Source organism: Lingula anatina, chromosome 10 (assembly GCF_051362555.1).
Source record: "Lingula anatina isolate TDL-2025a chromosome 10, LinAna3.0, whole genome shotgun sequence".
Taxonomy (NCBI): Eukaryota; Metazoa; Brachiopoda; class Lingulata; order Lingulida; family Lingulidae; genus Lingula; species Lingula anatina.
In genome coordinates, this window is record NC_141776.1 from 16,770,715 (window position 1) to 16,788,320 (window position 17,606).

The 17,606-nt window shown below is 37.5% G+C and overlaps 2 protein-coding genes across 2 annotated transcripts; both read left to right on the forward strand.

Moving 5' to 3' along the window:
• The first annotated feature begins 121 nt into the window (after nucleotides 1–121).
• LOC106177149 (uncharacterized) lies at nucleotides 122–7,763 on the forward strand. The gene is made up of 11 exons (XM_086996912.1): nucleotides 122–1,817; nucleotides 2,259–2,409; nucleotides 3,187–3,358; nucleotides 3,743–3,845; nucleotides 4,385–4,498; nucleotides 4,847–4,960; nucleotides 5,198–5,233; nucleotides 5,555–5,648; nucleotides 5,961–6,287; nucleotides 6,651–6,989; nucleotides 7,350–7,763. Exons 1-11 carry the CDS (start codon nucleotides 1,718–1,720, stop codon nucleotides 7,687–7,689), a joined length of 1,890 nt encoding a protein of 629 aa, XP_086853038.1. The 5' UTR covers nucleotides 122–1,717; the 3' UTR covers nucleotides 7,690–7,763.
• Nucleotides 7,764–9,020: 1,257 nt separating this feature from the next.
• On the forward strand, nucleotides 9,021–15,190 carry LOC147759695 (uncharacterized). The gene is made up of 9 exons (XM_086998214.1): nucleotides 9,021–9,308; nucleotides 10,316–10,426; nucleotides 12,192–12,310; nucleotides 12,655–12,750; nucleotides 12,966–13,172; nucleotides 13,549–13,713; nucleotides 13,991–14,071; nucleotides 14,462–14,587; nucleotides 15,057–15,190. Exons 1-9 carry the CDS (start codon nucleotides 9,223–9,225, stop codon nucleotides 15,188–15,190), a joined length of 1,125 nt encoding a protein of 374 aa, XP_086854340.1. The 5' UTR covers nucleotides 9,021–9,222.
• Nucleotides 15,191–17,606: the final 2,416 nt, after the last annotated feature.

Consider the following 17,606-nt stretch of genomic DNA (forward strand, 5'->3'; position numbering starts at 1 on the left):
GCTACACAGCTTATACGTTATACGGTCTTGTGCACGGTGTGCTTACGGTTTGTATCGGTAGGGGGCTAACTAACAAGAAAACGAGTCATGTACCAGCACATAAATATTCTTCTCGGATATAAAAAAAAAAAAAAAAAAAAAAAAAAAAAACGGATTAAAAGACCGAAAGCATAAAAATGCATTTAAGAGTAAACGCAATGAAGCTTAGACGTTTGCCTAAAGACGTGCAATAGCATTGTGCAACACATTAATCTTGGTCGCGTTTTGTTATACCACAAGCACTTTTGATACCATTTTGTACTGCCTTTTTCACAGTGAGCGATATATTATTATGTAGCAATCTGTGAAGACTAAAATGCCCTTAATAATACAATCTAGAAAAATGTTTTGCTTGTTTCATATTTAATACATATGACTCAGTCCATTAATTAAAATATTTTCACTTCAAATTATTATATTCTAGAACCACCAGCACTACAGTGTACAGAATGTTGCACGTTCTATTATGTAAACCCTACATGAAGCTTCAAAACATATCATGTAGTCTTGATTTAGAATGTAAACGTCGTTTCACATCCATTTTCTTTATCACTGTCGATATCATATTTACTAGTGCAATTGTATAACGCAGTGTGCACATTTCACATAATTTTACACTCGAAAAAAAGAAGAAATAAAAATCCAAATGAAACGAACAATATGCGTGCTTAATGACAGGATTTCAGGCATGCATTTTTAATTAATTCTGGTCTTTATTCCTACATTTAAATTTACCATGATTTATGGATTTATGGATGAACGGTAATATCAACGTGCGCTGGAAGCATGACATGCTCTACAATCCCATGCGTCACAGGCAGCTACGAGGAGTTATCCTGGGCAAATTAACGAACAAAATTCTTGTTATAATGAGCACATTTGCAGATCCGCTTCAGGTACAGCTCAGCGTTAATAAATCGGAAACATTTACCTGGTCTTGGAGCTTGGTGTCATTTTATTTCGTTGAACGCAACATCGCAACATCGGCACGCAAATTTACACACGGATTCATTTATTTTTGAGAACATTCGTTTAGATAATTAAGTTAACGTTAAGTTTTTTTTCTTTCACCTAAATTGATATAGGTATAAACCCAGGCTTTAAACAAGGCAATTCCGTTCCTTGTGAAGTATGCCATAAGAAACGGAAAAAAATCATACGTCAACCAAAATAAAAGATCGCTTCACTCCATTCACTTAATATAAAATGGCTCCAAGTAAACATGAAGAGAACACACAACACTTTCTTCTCTATCCCTTAGGTCATCATTAAAAGGCTTCATCAGCGGCATTAATATTATCGTGACGCCTTTTTTGCTTCCAGCAGTGTTTGCTGCGGACATTCCGGCACGTTTTTTTAGGTTCGATGCTCTCGGACGCATTTAAACTGTTATCGGTGATCCGACAGTTCGATCCTGTTTAAAATGCAAAAGAAATTAAAATCAAGTGGGAATACAGTTAAGCTTTTAAAAGTCAAGCTATGCACCTGTCATTTCGACTAAATCAGCTCTAGTTGTTTTTCCAAAGCTTTCCCTATTTCGCCCTTTCAAATGTTTTATACGGCCGATATTTTGTGCGCGGTCTCGGAGTCGAGAGTAGGGCCTACATGTACCATATAAAAGAACGTGACATGCTCTGCAGGTTTCCAGAATGCAATAGACCAGTAACAGCGTGACAGAATGGCAGTCCACAAGATGCTTAGTAAACTGTGCACAAGCCTCGTAGTTTTTGGAATTGTATCCGTTCTCACCGTGTGTTCAGTTCTCGCCAACGTCAACGGTAAGTGAAAATTCTGTCAGTTGTGCTTGTTGTGCCTGTGTTTAATTTGATGTATATTTATTATATCAATTATTTCTTTATTGGTAAATTATATAACTTTAGTAAAATCATACTATAATTTTGTCTTACATTCGCTACTTACAGCATAAATTGATAGAGTGAAGTTATTTTCTTCAGTGAACTGCTAATATTGAAATTGCTTACCTCCAATAATTTATATGGATGTCTGACTAGAACATCTTAATTAGAATATGAGGCTATCCAGGTGAATATTGCCTAATTAAATCTTTATATATCTACCTATGTATCTAACTTCTTGGAGACATTCCCTTGTCACATCAGAGAGATGAACAAAAGCTGTGTCTCTTTATTCTAGTCTTCAATAAACTAGCAAAATCTTAACCACTACCAAATGTTAAACAAACCGTGTTTTCTCCACAGAGCTCCGCCCTGAATCGATCCGGATCTACACCTTTACTGGCGCTGAACCGAGAGCGGGCACGGCCCACGTGGTCACGGCGACACTCTACAACCCAGGCGGAATTAACTCTACCGTAACACTCAACAAGAGAGAACGAATACACACAAATACGTAAATAGACAGATTATGGCAGATTATTTTGTTTTCCGCCAATATCCCGTTCAATATGTTTGTAACACAGTCATAAACTTATGAAATGCCTACCTTTTTTTTTACACCCCTGCGCTTTTGTGACAAAAGTCGAGCAACGTGTAATCCAGCCCTGTGTAAGACAGCACGTCTGTCCTTTGGTTAGAAATTTCCGCTATCTCCGCCTAGACCATAAGAGTGAGAAACTTGATACGACTGGAACTGATAGATCTATCATCAGGGATGTGCATGGAAACTTCACAATTTAAATGTGCATTTGGGTGGGGCTGGCCTTGGTATGGGGGTCTACTCAACGCCAGCAGGAGGCTCATTAGTCTGTTAATCTTATTGCTTTCAACGAAAGTCCCCGCACTAACTAGTAAGTTAGATTCATAGTGAACACACTTATGGATAGTTAGGGAATAGGGTCCCAGATATTTAGCTATTTTTACAATGCTGGGAAGTGCAGGGATATGCGAAAGCTACCCATATGTACCCTTTTGTCAACCAGTTGAATTATTTTTTCCCGAAAACAAATACAATCAACACGTAACACTTTATGTTTTCACTAAATTTTCTTATTTACATATTATTGTAATTTTTTCAGAGTAAGCATTCTTAAATATTCACATTTTAAATCGTACAAGTACATTAATTAATTTTTTGTCTTCTTTATGCGCCCTTTAAATGGGACATATATTAATATACGGGGTAGGTTTCATTATAGCGCATTTCTCATTCTTATTTTAACCACTCCAGCATGAAAGTCACGTTATCCAGAGCTGTGGTAAATCCATATGCTGTCGACTGTATGGTGGTAGAAGTCAAGGACACCAAGTATGAGGACTATCGCAAAGACCCCTCACTTCCGGAAAATTGTTACCGTGGAAAATGCAGTCACGAACACGTTGACATCTGGTGTCCCAAACAGGTATATGGCGTCACTCACCCGACTTCTTTCCGAAAAAAAGATAGTAGAACCATTTATGCACTAGCAACGTCTCTTGAATCGTTTGAAAGAAACAAAAAATGTAACTCTTGCGTAACTGCAGGCAGCAACAAATGAATGTTAGGCATTACACAAAAAGTGAACATTTGAGGCACAACACAATTTCTGTTATACTTCCATTTCATTTTTAAATTTTATTTCTTTATACATTTTATATTATTTTATTTTTCTTTTTTATATTATTTAAAATAATATAAGATATACAGTGAATGAAGCCATATTGTTGCATCTACCGTACCGTAATTCACTGTCCCCGTGTTTCATAGATTATAAGTTAAAGTTCAGATAAGTTTTTTTCTTCTGTAGATCTCGATAGCTGTGGTAGAAACCGACTTTTCTAATATGAGACTACTAAACTTTACGTACGACGACTGGCTGGAGCCCGGGACACGCACACGATGGACGAAAGGTAATTTATAGGGACTGCGCATGCGCTACCATTAAGAACAGGAAATGAGTGTCATTGTAGCCTATGATTTAACTTATTTTATATGTATAAGTTATGTTTTGTACACTCCGTATCTTTTAAGATATAGGAGTTAAAAGTACCACTTACATGGTATATCAACCGCTATATTTTCAAGCAAATTAATCATGACAAAAAAAAAAAAAAAAAAAAAAAATCAATGGGAATGGTGTACTAGTTGTTAAAATCAAACCTTTAATCAATTTCTATAGTGTCCTGTAACTGTGGGACATTCTAAAGAAAATTGGTCCTAAATAGGACATCCGTTAGAATTCCATATAGTCTCGTAGAGTCCTGCAGGATTCCTATAGAATCTCTTAGAGTGCCATAACACGAAAATGGAATAAACAGAATTTCCTTTTTTTATTCTAATGAAAAGGTAACTGTATTTAAGTTGTAAATTACAATAATTATTATTGTTTTTGTTGTTGTTGTTATTGTTGTTCAGTCGTGCATTGTATTGAAAATGCTTTGCTCCCTAGGTTCTGGCTCTTGTAACGAAACAATCGACTGTAGGCAGGTGACAGTTCACGGCCAGTGCAGTGGAAACACGTACCGGAGGCTTATCTGCCCCTGGCGCTGCTACCATTGCCCAGGTAGAGGGGCAGACATACTTAAAACACGCGAATTTTCTGTGAATTAAATTTTGCTCTTTCTTCATTGTGCAGAATTGCCAGTGCTCTTCTTATATTACCTCTTATAACCAGAATTTTAAAAAGTACAGCTCAACATTTATTCTAAGTACATATCATATCATATCATTTATATTATTTTAATTAAACAATCGGTACATATGCACGCACAGTTCCAATTGTGATAAATCATATGGCATGGTGGTTGGCGATTCACTCCGCAAAATGATTGCCCAAAACAAGTTTTTGTTAGATAATGAATTTAAAAATCAAAATGTTTCAAAGTCAAATATCTTTATTTAATAATTTCAGATGTCCCTGAAATCCCCATACTGACAATAGAAGAAACAATACCGGCGCCACCTGTCACTGATGCACCATTTAATAACACACTAATGGAAAACCTCACAACTAGTGCCGCGGAAAGTACGATACTGACGTTATATTGTCTTGGCTGCTATTTCTTTTTACACCTAAGAACACTGCCTGTCACTTGTATGGTCATTTCGTGTCAATTGTGAAGTTATAAATTTTCAAAATGGAAAACATTGTTTTTGTCAATAAAAAAAAAAAAGAAAAAAAACCCTATAAAGATAATAACCAATTTCACAATGTGTATTCATGATAAGATGTGTCTTTAATTTAATTTTTCATATATGACAGCAGTCCGGATACCATTTAAAAAACTTACTGGGGAAGGTAAACTCTCTCTATCTCTGCCGGTACCTTCTATATTCTCTCTCTCTCTCTCTGTGTGAGTGTGTGTGTAAATACTGTAAGTAATTTTAAACTAATGTGACTACACTAGATGAATAAGCACATTTTTCATATAAATTTTATAATGGTTGATCTCAAGTAAAAATGTCGAAAACGCGATAAAGTGTAATGCATTGGAAAAATATTTATGTAACATTTATCCTACAATGACTTAATTTAACACAAAATGAAAAAAATATTCCACAACATTGAGATAGAACGTTTTTGCCCATAACCTTATAATGTTATTTTTTTCTATTTTAGCGCACATAACAGCCATAGTCTGCATTGGGTCCGTCTTGTTGGGGTGCACCCTAGCGGGCGGGTTAATGTGGATATGTTTAAGCAGAGAGCGCAAGTACGTACAACCTTATCCAGATCTTTAAAATTGAGTATTCAACACTGAGTATCGGTTGCACATGTGTTAGTAGATGATCCAATTTCATTTGGGCATTAGCCTCTAAATGGAAGTATGACGTAAATGTAAGGTAGGCCTATAGTGCGTGAACAAAGGAAGATAAGATCTTCCCAACGCGTATCAAAGCCACGTGTCTTTATGAATCTACCACGTGTGTAGTTTGAGTCCGTTTTCTTCTTCACTTGACTCTATATTAAAGATAAATAGCACCTATATAGGCCCATATCCTGAATGGTGAAGCCTTTCTTTCAGGCGCGATGAATTGGCGAAATCTGTTTCTGTGGAAAGATCCTCAGCAGTCACAACTGTCCTTACCCCACGCGATCAAGCATGTTTTGCGGCGTTCGATATTGGAAACAGTTCTCAGAACGATGACAGCGTCTCTTGTGAGACAGTCAACGATCCTCAGGGTGATCGCATTTCGGGAAAGGGAGCTGGCGACGTCGAAATTGAGGCTGTCATTGCAGACGACGAACAAGACAGGCCGGTGCCGGATCCCAAGATGAGCCCTAATGGTTCAAGTGACGAAAATTCCTACGCCTCTTTGTTTGTAATAACGGACGGCCTGATAACACAGCGGTAATATGACGTCTACACATAGCCTTATGTCATAGAAAATTAACTATTGTCTAACTTCATCCAAAATGTACTGAAGTTCTTCACTAGTTTAAATTCGAGTTAAGGTCTCTCGGTGAAGGTGTCTTGTGTTTTCCCAGCATTAAAAGTATATTATTGGTATAAAATGTATTATGGGGTATTTGTATAACTAATGTATGCAAACACTGTCTGTATGTTTCCATGAAATCTTGAGAGAAATGAACATAGGCCTACACAGAATCCAAGTTTTTAGGAGGGGGTGTACACCTAGTGGGCACCCCTAAGAGCGCCCTTGCACTTCATATATAATATGAATATCTATTTTTGGTAAACTTTGCATTTCAGGCGCAGCGAATCAGCGAATTCTGGATCTGCGGAACAACCGTCGACCGTGGAATCAGCGTTCAGTCCCTATGAAGAGGCGTGTTTTGCTGGGTCTGGTATCGAAAACGGTGCCAAAATCGCCAACGACGTCCATCGGGACGCATTTGACGATGCTCGGAATTGTTGTGCTTTGAGAGAGGAGCGACCTCAGTCGGAGCCGGAACCTGACAATGAGGCTAATGTGGCAGACGACGACCAAGACAGACCCGTTCCAGATCCCAAGATGAGCCCTAGTGGTTCAAGTGACGAAAATTCCTACGACTGTTTGTCTGTGATAACGGACGGCCTTATAACACAGCGGTAAATGGCAACTATACAAAGAAACAATTCATATAAATTGCCCATCAATTATTTGAATGCACTCCCTTACGTCACCTATAATGTCTATAATTCTGTAAATGAACACTTTTTATTGTAGGACCCTGTAGTTTCCTCACTTGTGTTAAGTCTAATTAAGGTTTCTGGCGTTGTCTGCACTATAAATTAATACTACATACATTTTTGAGCACTTTTTTGTGATTTTTGTAATAATGGAACATACTTTTAATATAGGCCTATACACGTACGTACATGCACAGGTTGTCCCAAAACAAAGAGAGAATTCACAAGTCCATGTGTACTGTCGTATTAAATTTGTTTTTGGTATCCCTTGTACTTCAGGCACGGCGAATCAGCGAATTCCGGATCTGAGAAACAACCGTCGACTTTGGAAACAGCAATGAGACCTGGTGAGGACTGCTTTGAAAACGGCCCCCAAATCACCGACGAGATCCAACAGGAGACATTTGGCGATTCTCAAGGTTACTGTGCTTTGGTAGAGGAGCGATCTCAGTCGGAACCGGAAACCGCCGAATACGTCGACAATGAGGCTGACGTAGCAGACGACGATCAAGACAGGCCCATACCGGAACGCAAGCTTAGCTCCAGTGGTTCAAGTGGCGAAAGTCCTTACGCTTGTTTCTCAATTATACCAGACGGCATTCAAAGTCCACCGTCATAAAGTTATGGACACGAGATCTAGAGTTTTACATTAAATCTTACTGTTAGTTTCATAAAATGCCATCTATGATTTTACTTTTCTGTAGGCCTTCCTGATATTATAAATGTTATTGTATAAAGAAATAAAAGGAAAATTGCAGAAAAAGCTCATTTGTTCCTTGAGAACTTATAGAACAATGTAAAGTTTTACAAAATTCAATGATTTAATCCAAATTCAATAAAACTGCTCTTTTTGTATTAGAGGTCTATTTCATTATTTGAAGCTGCTTTATATAATTAGTGTACGATTTTTCCCTCTCTCTCTCTCTCTCTCTCTCTCTCTCTCTCTCTCTCTCTCATTTTTACTACATCGGACGCCCATCCTTCATACATTATGTACCATTCTTCTTAATTACCCTTAGGGACCATTCCCAGACCATATCGTACTAACTGTGGATCGATCTATCTCCGAGGGGATTCTCGATCAATTACAATCATCTTAAGCGGCTAAGATGTCTGTCACGCCTACTGAAGCTGCTGGGGCTGGGTTAATTATCGTTTAGCAGCTTCAGTAGGCGTGCAGACATCTAAGCCGCTTAAGCTGAAAGCAATTTAGCGAGAAATCCGTCTGAGATGGATCAACCTTGTTAAATAGATATCGGTATGGAAACCAAGTCTTATTCATTCATTTGAATAAAAATGCCTTCGCATCTGGTGAATAACATTTGCCATTTTTGTAAAAGCTTTGAACTATACGCAGGCCTACCCAACTACCAGACTCAGCACATAAGGATCCTTAATTAACCGGTTTATCGGACCACACTACCCGTTTTCAAGGTGTGTGTCAGATCGCATTTCGGAGTATCAGTCAGAACACCGACAAGATGAGCCCGCGGTCGTCCTACAAAATTTGTTCTGGGGTATGATACTCCGAAATGCGATCTGACACACACCTTGAAAACGGGTAGTGTGGTCCGATATAGCGGTAAATTCAGGATCTTTATGTGCCGAGTCTGGTAGTTGGGTAGGCCTGATACGGAAACGAACTTGGTCGAGTTAAAATATACACGTATGGTCTATGTACATATTTTGCACATACGTCTCAAAATGACCCTTTTAATTAAGCTAACATTGTTCTTGCTTTTTTCCCGTCCCGTATGAAAGGAACTTATTGTTATATTTAAGTAAAGCCAACATCATGCAGATCATTTTGGAGTTATAAAAGCACCTTTGTTTGCGGTGAAGAATGAACGTGTTTTGTAAAGGTTTTCTACCACAACAAATGTGCTGCAACGTTTTTGTTATTGTGAAATCGCAGTCGCCCCGTATCCAAGTTGTTCTGTGCGGCGCTGACGTTTTTGATATCGCTTTAAAAAGTGAGGAAAGACTGAGGTGTTACTCAGTAAGATCTGCTTTCCACAATTTTTAAATTATACTGTAGTGGTGTGATCGTCATGCATCAGACAGCGCGTGCAAGACACAGCTAATGTAACATGAACAACGATCTTCAAACTGAATTTTTATCATTTAATTTAGACTGATTTGTGATACTAAAATGCCACTGCGGATGATTCTCGTCGTAACAGGGATTTTCACCACGGTCCTTCTGTCATATTCTGGATTGTCTAGCGGATTAACAGGGTAAGTGGAACAAAGGAAGACCTCCTGCTCGGAAAGCATGTCTCTAATGCCCCAACGTCGAGACGACCACGACATACTTGTTTGACATTCGCTTCTAGCCTTAGCTAGACAACTAAGAAAAAAAAAAATAGATGTCAGAATAACTGTTCGTCAATCACTTAAAGTGATTCAATACAATTGTAGTTTTTATGTAATATCTGCGGGAAATGCTTTAAACTAGAGAAATGACGAGTTTTACCGATCGTCCAGGCATGAATAAGTTTAACACTCTCCTCCCCCCACTCTCCGGCCTGAACTTTTGGATACGCTCCAGATAAAGCGTTACTAAAATATGTGGGAATATAGGCCTAATGTGGAAATAAGGTAGACATACCTTGTTTTTTTTCACTATGTCATACCAACATGGATGCAAGTCCCAAGTTCCAGACAGATATCCCCATAAATTCCTCCATCCCTGTTCTACTTGCTTATTGTCAAACTAACGTCAGTTCTTTTTCAGTGCAGCTCACGTGCGGCAAAAGGGGCAAATTAAATGTGTGAAATAATTATAGGACATTAACGAATTAACCAGCCAACAGATTTAAATAGCTCTTTAAACGACTTCATGTCAAATTTTAAATGGCCCTTATTCATGTTTGCAAAATACGACATTTAAACTGGAAGTTCTTCGTTAATTATTGTCACATGTTGCATGGAATAATTAAGATAAGTTTATTTTATCAATATAAATACTGCCAATTTCAAATACAAGAGAATTGCGTTTATATCTTTAATGCCGTTTGAATAAGATAAGACTACTGCTGCAAACAATAGGTCTACATGTACATGAATCTTACTTGCAACTTTCGTAGGTTTTCAGACATTTTTCCTTTTATCATTCTGCCAAACATTTTTACATTTAAAACTAATCTCCTTCTCTTTTTCCTCCTGTTTTTTCATACATGTCTCATAATTATGAAACTCTTATGTACACTTGACGGAAAGCAGACTTTTTTCATTATTTTCAGACATGTTTGCAACAGAACGGAAGACAGAAACTTCACAAGATTGTTCAAACATTATCGACGTTGCAGAACGGTAGTACCATGTGGACTCTGGGACTGGGGCAGGTGTACCAGGTATTTCGTCGCCAAGGGCACGTTATTAAATAATAATACATATTTACAGTCTAAAACCCGCTAAAATGTTCAGTAAAATTTACAGTGGTGAATTAAGAGAATAAGTTGCATAAAAATCAATTAATAAACAATCAGCTAAAATGTGAAGGTGGTGATTGTATAGAAAAAGGTAAGGTTTTATGTTCTCAAAATTGAGATGGCCACTAGGTTTCCATGGTAACCACAACTGTCATTTGTAAGAGCTGAGATAAACAAATTCCTAAATTAAGGACAGTTTAAGCGGCTCTGATGTCTGGCACACCTACTGAAGCTGTTAGGGGGAAATTAACTATCGTTTAGCAGCTTCAGTAGGCGTGCCAGACATCTACGCCGTTTAAACTGAACGCAGTTTAGTGTGAAACCCCTCTGAGATGGGTCGATCCTGCTAGATCAATTAGGGCTTGGGGATGGGGTCAAAGTCTATCTGAAGCGCAACATTTAGGAAGGCGGGGTCACGAGACGTTGATAGAGCAAAATGATTAATATTTTGGTGGAAACAATATCGAAAGACCGCCTTTACCTGAAAGATTTTCACAATATCTCTCAAAATCTAAGCACGCGTAACGATACAATACGGGCCAATATATCAGGCCTGGGCGTGAAGGCTTTAAGGTTGAGACGCTTTTTGTTCGACCTAACTTTATAAATTTTAACGCACAAATGGATATATTGATTCAGTTCACAGGCTCCCACTGCAGTTTGTTTGCCTGATATCAATACACAATTAAACTCTTTTCGGCAGAACAAAAACATTAAAGCGTACACTGACTGGTTTCAAGAAGAGCTTAAAATAACCACTGCGGTTTGTAAGTACCCACAGCACCATAACACTATATGTTGAGGCAATATTTAAGCACACGTAATTTAACAAGTAATGTGCGGGCTACTTGTGTATACATGGAATATACGAGCATTAGATATTGTTACTTAAAAGGATAACAACTATTCATTTTGGCCAAAAAATGAATTTTCCTGGGGTTAACAACAATTTCCCCATACTTACCAATGGTTAATGAATCAATTTTTACATTCAAAGTTACTGGTCATTTTCTTTTCTAGAAAGTTTGGTTTTTCGTTAAAATCTCTTATGAGATTATTACAAAGTATAGCCATCTATGGAGGTCACTTGGTCCGGTGACAAGCACAGATTTCAGAATAATTGATATAACTGCCATTTTGGTGGTAAAATAGAATGGATTATATTTTTATGAGTTATTTACAATGTATTTATTATGAAATATAGATTTCTCACGAAGAGTTGTTATCCATTTAAATACATACAGTCCTGACTATAGATATGAAATTTACTTTCCAAATCATTTTTCTTCGATTTTTCCTATTTATTTGCTTGATAAATGAAGACAAAAAATTTAATCGCTTTCTTATCCCTTTTTTAAAGTTATTAAATGTTTAAAATAATCTTTTCAAAGTCATTGTGACGTTAGAATTTTCCTAATTATTTGCTCTAACAGAATTGAAAATATTTCTCTTGAGATTATTGTCTCTTCTTAAACTTACAGAATTATGTCTTTGATGATTAAAAAGACTTGTCATGGTTATCCTATGTTTAAGAGAGTTAAATCATCACCTTGAAGCTTACAAATTTAACCCGCCGTTTAAGAGATGTAAACGTTAGCTAGCGTTAAACGCCGTTTTTGAAAACCGGATAAACGTGATATAAGTTAAACTCTGGTTTTAAACGCTGATTAATCCTAATTCTTTCCAGCTACTATGACTGTAGTACATACAGCCTGGCCTACGACACGCTCCCAGTGACAGTAAATTACTGTTGTGAGGGGTGGACTGCTGGAGTCAACGCCACAAACACTAGTAGCTGCGACATACGTGAGTCAATGTGACATTATTCTGTAGCATTTAGATACACGAATTAGGTTAAAAATCCTCATGTGGGTTCAATGCTGTTAGTAAAAGAATGTAACATTAAAAATGAATACAGTGAGAAAACTTATAGAAAATTCCAAAGTAAGCAGAATTGATAACGCTGCATGATTCGGACCATCGCGTCCTGTTCGAGATCGGACCTTTACACATTACGAAAGCCACGAGTCTTGAACTTAAAGACGCCATTAACGTCTCCTTAGATGCCCGGTAACGTGTTTGTCTCTTTTCCTTTTTTTTTCATTTGCAATGCTAGACAGGTTATTCTGATAGCCGAATTTGTGTTTTAGCCGTTTGTACAACGGGGTGTGCGAATAATGGCGAATGTATAGCTCCAGAGACCTGTAAATGCCAGCCACCTTACCACGGACTTGCCTGTAACGAAAGTAAGTAATAAAAGTCGCAATGAGAACTCAGGCCTTATAAGTTATAAACCAATTCCCTGATCCCGAGCCTCGGGTCAGTGATCGCAAACGCCGAATTAACGATTCATGACTCATGACGCGAATGTACGGTTAAAAAACCCCAAATCCTCAAAATTAGTGTCGGGCGCAATCTTTAAACAACTTATCATATTTGTCTGGCCTTGTTTATTATTCAGCCTATGACCCCTGTCAAATCACAAGGGAACTCGCGGTGGGTTTTGAGAGGAGCAGAAAAAATACCAACTTCACCGCAGACCCTAAATGTGACTCTACACTTCCGAGGACCTGGTATAAGATAGGTCACTCCGCCATTTTTCACCTGCCTACCACCTGTCCTGGATCACCGGCTTGTGGGACCGCTGGACCTGTTTGGGTGAATACAAGTGAGTATCATTAACTTAGAAAAGGCCACAGTCGTTATCTTCTGTAAGGGAAGCAAATCACCAAAAACCCTATTCCTTTTTTCATCAATAAAAACCTTACCTAGAGTCCACAAAAAGTTCACAGACATGGAGGCATTAGAATTCAGTCAAATGGTCCTTTAAAAGTGCCCTAACAAATCTGAAAATGAAATCTATTGGAGCTCTATTTTCAATGAAGTGATAAAAGAAAAGCTTTCAAATTTCATTACTTTTTGTATTTTTATTCTTTATAAAAATTATATTAATCTGTCTTTTCATTTTTTATTTTGTGATATACGGGGAAGGGTCTCTAAACTCGCCTGTATATTTTAAATTTTTTCTGCATTTTTCGTTTCAGCCAACACGTCAATACCAGCGGGTGCCATGGTATCTTTAGAAGCATGCGTTGGGTCGCCTGACAGCTGCTGTGAGTCCTTGCTGCCAGTGCAAATTAAGAATTGCACAGAATTTATGGTCTACTATCTAAGCCCGACGGTGGCATGCCCACAATCCTATTGTTTTGGTAAGACATTACAAAATGCCAAATTATATTAATCTTTCTCTTATCAGAGAGAATTACATAAATGTTACTGCTTTTAAGATATACATATTAGCTGAAATCAAAAGAACAAAAATGTTTGCTTCCATTTAGACATTCCAGACCTGTTGGTAATATGTCATGAAAAGCAGTTGGATCCCTTTTAGTAATGAATATATGTGGAATTATGAATAATGATATTATTAACAAAACATATTATTAAATGAACATGAACATTAACTAGAATTATATTCTTTATCAGAGGTTCCCCCCTGCCTTGACTGTAACAGACCAGTGTGTCCATATGGATATCGATATGACTCTAAAACGGCATATTGTAAAGGTAGTGTACTCCTTGCCCTTTTAACATAATTTACCTCTCGGCATACCATTGAAGTTATTACTGTAGTTTTTGTGTACTTAGAAAAAATGGTTATCGCAATTGCGAGCTGATTAGGGAAGAGAGCGTGCAAATAAATTTGGTTTGTAAAATTATTATGATTTAAGTGAGGTGGCTTAATGAAAAAATCGTGACACCGCGGATAAAAACACTAAGTTTGGCATGCGGTTACCTTTTGACAAACAAAATCAAATTACCCTCGTAGCTGTCTCGAAAAAATAGTCTTTTTTGTAACTGAGCCACATTCTGCATATTCACATTTATTAAATTTTGGAAAGTGTTTTTATGATATTTTTGTTATGTTGGCAACAATTTTGATCCTGTAAATTGCAGATATAGATGAATGCGCTCTCGAAAACGACGGTTGTAGGGACACTTGCATCAACACCCACGGCTCCTACTACTGTGAATGTAGAGAGCCTGGTTTTACGCTGTCAGCCAACCGTCACACTTGTCGAGGTAAGTAGATGAAGAAATACCAATTGCGCATGCTTTATACAAGGACGCAAATGTACGTCTAGCCTCAGCTTCATACATTACTATATCTAACTTTGATTACCATTGTTTTTATAAAGTGGTGGCTGTCAGTTTGTATATTCTTTTTGCAACAGTAGTGAGCAAGGATCGATCAAGTCACTGAACATTAACTTTAAAAGCCGACTTCATTTGCTGTGGATTTATACCTAATTTATACCTAATGTATTATTATAAATTTTTGATCCAGCCATACGATCTTGACCGCCCTGGTCCCACCGTTCATTTAAAGAAAAGTACTAAACGTCCCATACTACTGCCAGTTCAAAAACACGCAAAACGAACTGACGAAAAGTTCTCCTCACTGACCTTTGGGACGTATTCACTCTTGAAAACCTGAAAAGAATTGTTCGATATGAAGTTCCTTTAACAACATTGATACTGTACATTGCAGATATAAATGAATGCGCTGTCAATAACGGTGGTTGTGGTGACGTTTGCATTAACACCTACGGCTCCTACTACTGTAAATGTAACGACGCTGGTTTTACACTGTCAGACGACGGTCACACCTGTCGAGGTAAGTAGATAAAGAAATACCATTGGTGTATGTCATCATCTACCGTGATCTTCATATCTTTGCTGACCATTGTTTTTAAAAATGGGTGGCCGTCAGTTTGCAAGATTAGTGAACAGGAATGATCAAGCCGCTCTGAAAATTATGGTTAAACCTTGTGGTCGGCCCAATAGTTTGGTGCCCTATCCGATACGACCAGCTCCTTATTAAAATGCTGTTGGAATGTTGGTAAAATATTAAGAGTGGAACCATATTGTAGGTAGAATACCAGTACATTTGGAATACCATTCCATATTTTTCCACTTAGAATGCTCTTTGAAGGTTCTGGGCAAATGCAAACGTTCTGATCGACAACAAGAATGGTTCCGAACATTTGGAATAAATGCACTCAGTAATTTAGCATGCGCAAAAATACATGAATATACAAGGGATTTTCATCTCGATGGCGTACTAATTTATCAGTCCCTCGGTTGACTAAGGTACGGGGTGTATAATGTTATTTTATGTACTATTACACCCCATTCTCATAGATTAGATCGACCTACATTGGATCGACCTAACTCCCTGGGGGTTCACGCTAAATAGCTGTCAGCCGGGCGGACACGAAAGTTAATTACCCCTTAAAGCTTGTAGTAGGCGGGGACGGACACTTAAGGGGGATTATCTGACAGTAATCTAGTGAGACTCCCCGCGGTGATAGATCGATCTAAAAGTTGTGAGAACAGAGCCTTAGAGTGGCTGAATTAGACAGTCGTCAAGAGAGAAAGAAAACTTCGATTAATCCCAACTCTCAAAAAATTAGATCGTAGGTTAGTGTCCAGAATAACGCTGTAGTGCTATACTATGGTTGTTTCGACTGTAATTGCTTTTTATCTGAGAGTTCTATTGTCAGAAATCCAATGGTGGGAAGACGCACGACTGTACCCCTTTGGTCAAAACGCTGGGGACAGCAATACACAGGACGACTTGAACCGGTTGGGTTGGTCTCGGATCAATAGATGGTGGTTGTACTCTGATTCTGTCTGCCTCAGGGTTAAATTACTCAGGGCAGGGTTTCCCTTCTTCAACGGACGACATTACAATGTTCATGTAAGTAAAGAAAATGCTCATTGTGAAATCGTTGAGACAGTGGAGAATATATGTAACTCATGCTTTATTTCAACGTTCAGTTCAGTTAACATTTTGCCATTCACATCTCTTATGTCGGTATAGCAAATGAACAAGTCAGCGTATCAGCAAATCATCAAGTCAGCAAGTCAGTAAAACAGCAAGGTACATAATCTAGGAAAGAAAACAATAAATAAATAAAATAAATAAATAAAGGAAACTATAAAAATGCTTATATACATGTACATCTGAACATTTAAATTACATACATCAAATATATAACTGTATAATACTAGATATATTGAACACTACATTAAGTAGGCTTTATATAGCGAGACTTGAATCTGTTATATCTATTCAATGAACAAAAATAATATGAAATTTACCTTATAATGCAATTACCATAATATACTTTGAATTAAAACGTTAAATACTGAATTACAGCAAGGCTTTACAGTTGACAATTATACTAATGCGTTCGCGTATTTTACATTTACTGTATTTCATACTAATAGCCACACCCTACCAGGTGCTCTAGCTAATATACCAATATTTTACCTTTATCATTTATACAGAAAACTAATAAATACAATGTTCACATATATTTTGATAAGATAAACACTTACATAATGATTTCTCCGTAGAACTGTAACAATACACCATACAACGTTGGAAATAACGGTAAAATGCAGGAGAGACCCTACTTGTGCAAAATCCTGTAGCGTTATGACCAGGTAACATTCAAAACAGGCGCGCTACTCATGCAAGTCATGAAAACTACTCACACCTTGTATATCTAAAACAAGGAATCTAGCATTTACACCTTGTAAATCTAAAGCAAGGAATCTGGCACTTACACTCATGTTGGTATCGGCTACTCATTAATACAGTACTTACACGGCTAGCCAGCAGACACTGTTAGTTGCTGGCCGTTTTTTGTGTTACTTTCTCACGGCGACTTTTTGAACCACGAATTGTGCCCTGAGAAGAATTTGAATATAAAAATGCTTGATTCCTAAAAATGTTGAACATTTAATTTATGATTGGTGAATTTCTAGTAAGCTTCATAGTACTTTTAACTAACGCAAGTGTAGTATTCGAACACGTTAGGAGGCATCATTTATTCGAATTAATGGAGTTAAAAGATTAACATCATTTCTGTGCTAGCAGCCAAACGTCCAATAAGAATAAGAAGAATAATACCGAAAATGTTACTTCTTCTTTTCAAGGGAGTTTGTAACCTACTTATTTAAAGTTAATTACTTAATAATGCATATGATACCGTCTTAAGTGGGTTTACATTGGTAGTTTTCATATTTC

Bases quoted from the DNA above. Each gene is read 5' to 3' on its own strand.
- LOC106177149 (XM_086996912.1), top strand. From the start codon at position 1,718: ATGGCAGTCCACAAGATGCTTAGTAAACTGTGCACAAGCCTCGTAGTT. The intron at 5,649-5,960 runs GTACGTACAACC...CCTTTCTTTCAG, and splicing joins TGTTTAAGCAGAGAGCGCAA to GCGCGATGAATTGGCGAAAT. The intron at 6,990-7,349 runs GTAAATGGCAAC...CTTGTACTTCAG, and splicing joins GACGGCCTTATAACACAGCG to GCACGGCGAATCAGCGAATT.
- LOC147759695 (XM_086998214.1), top strand. From the start codon at position 9,223: ATGCCACTGCGGATGATTCTCGTCGTAACAGGGATTTTCACCACGGTC. The intron at 10,427-12,191 runs GTATTTCGTCGC...AATTCTTTCCAG, and splicing joins GACTGGGGCAGGTGTACCAG to CTACTATGACTGTAGTACAT. The intron at 13,714-13,990 runs GTAAGACATTAC...ATTCTTTATCAG, and splicing joins CCCACAATCCTATTGTTTTG to AGGTTCCCCCCTGCCTTGAC.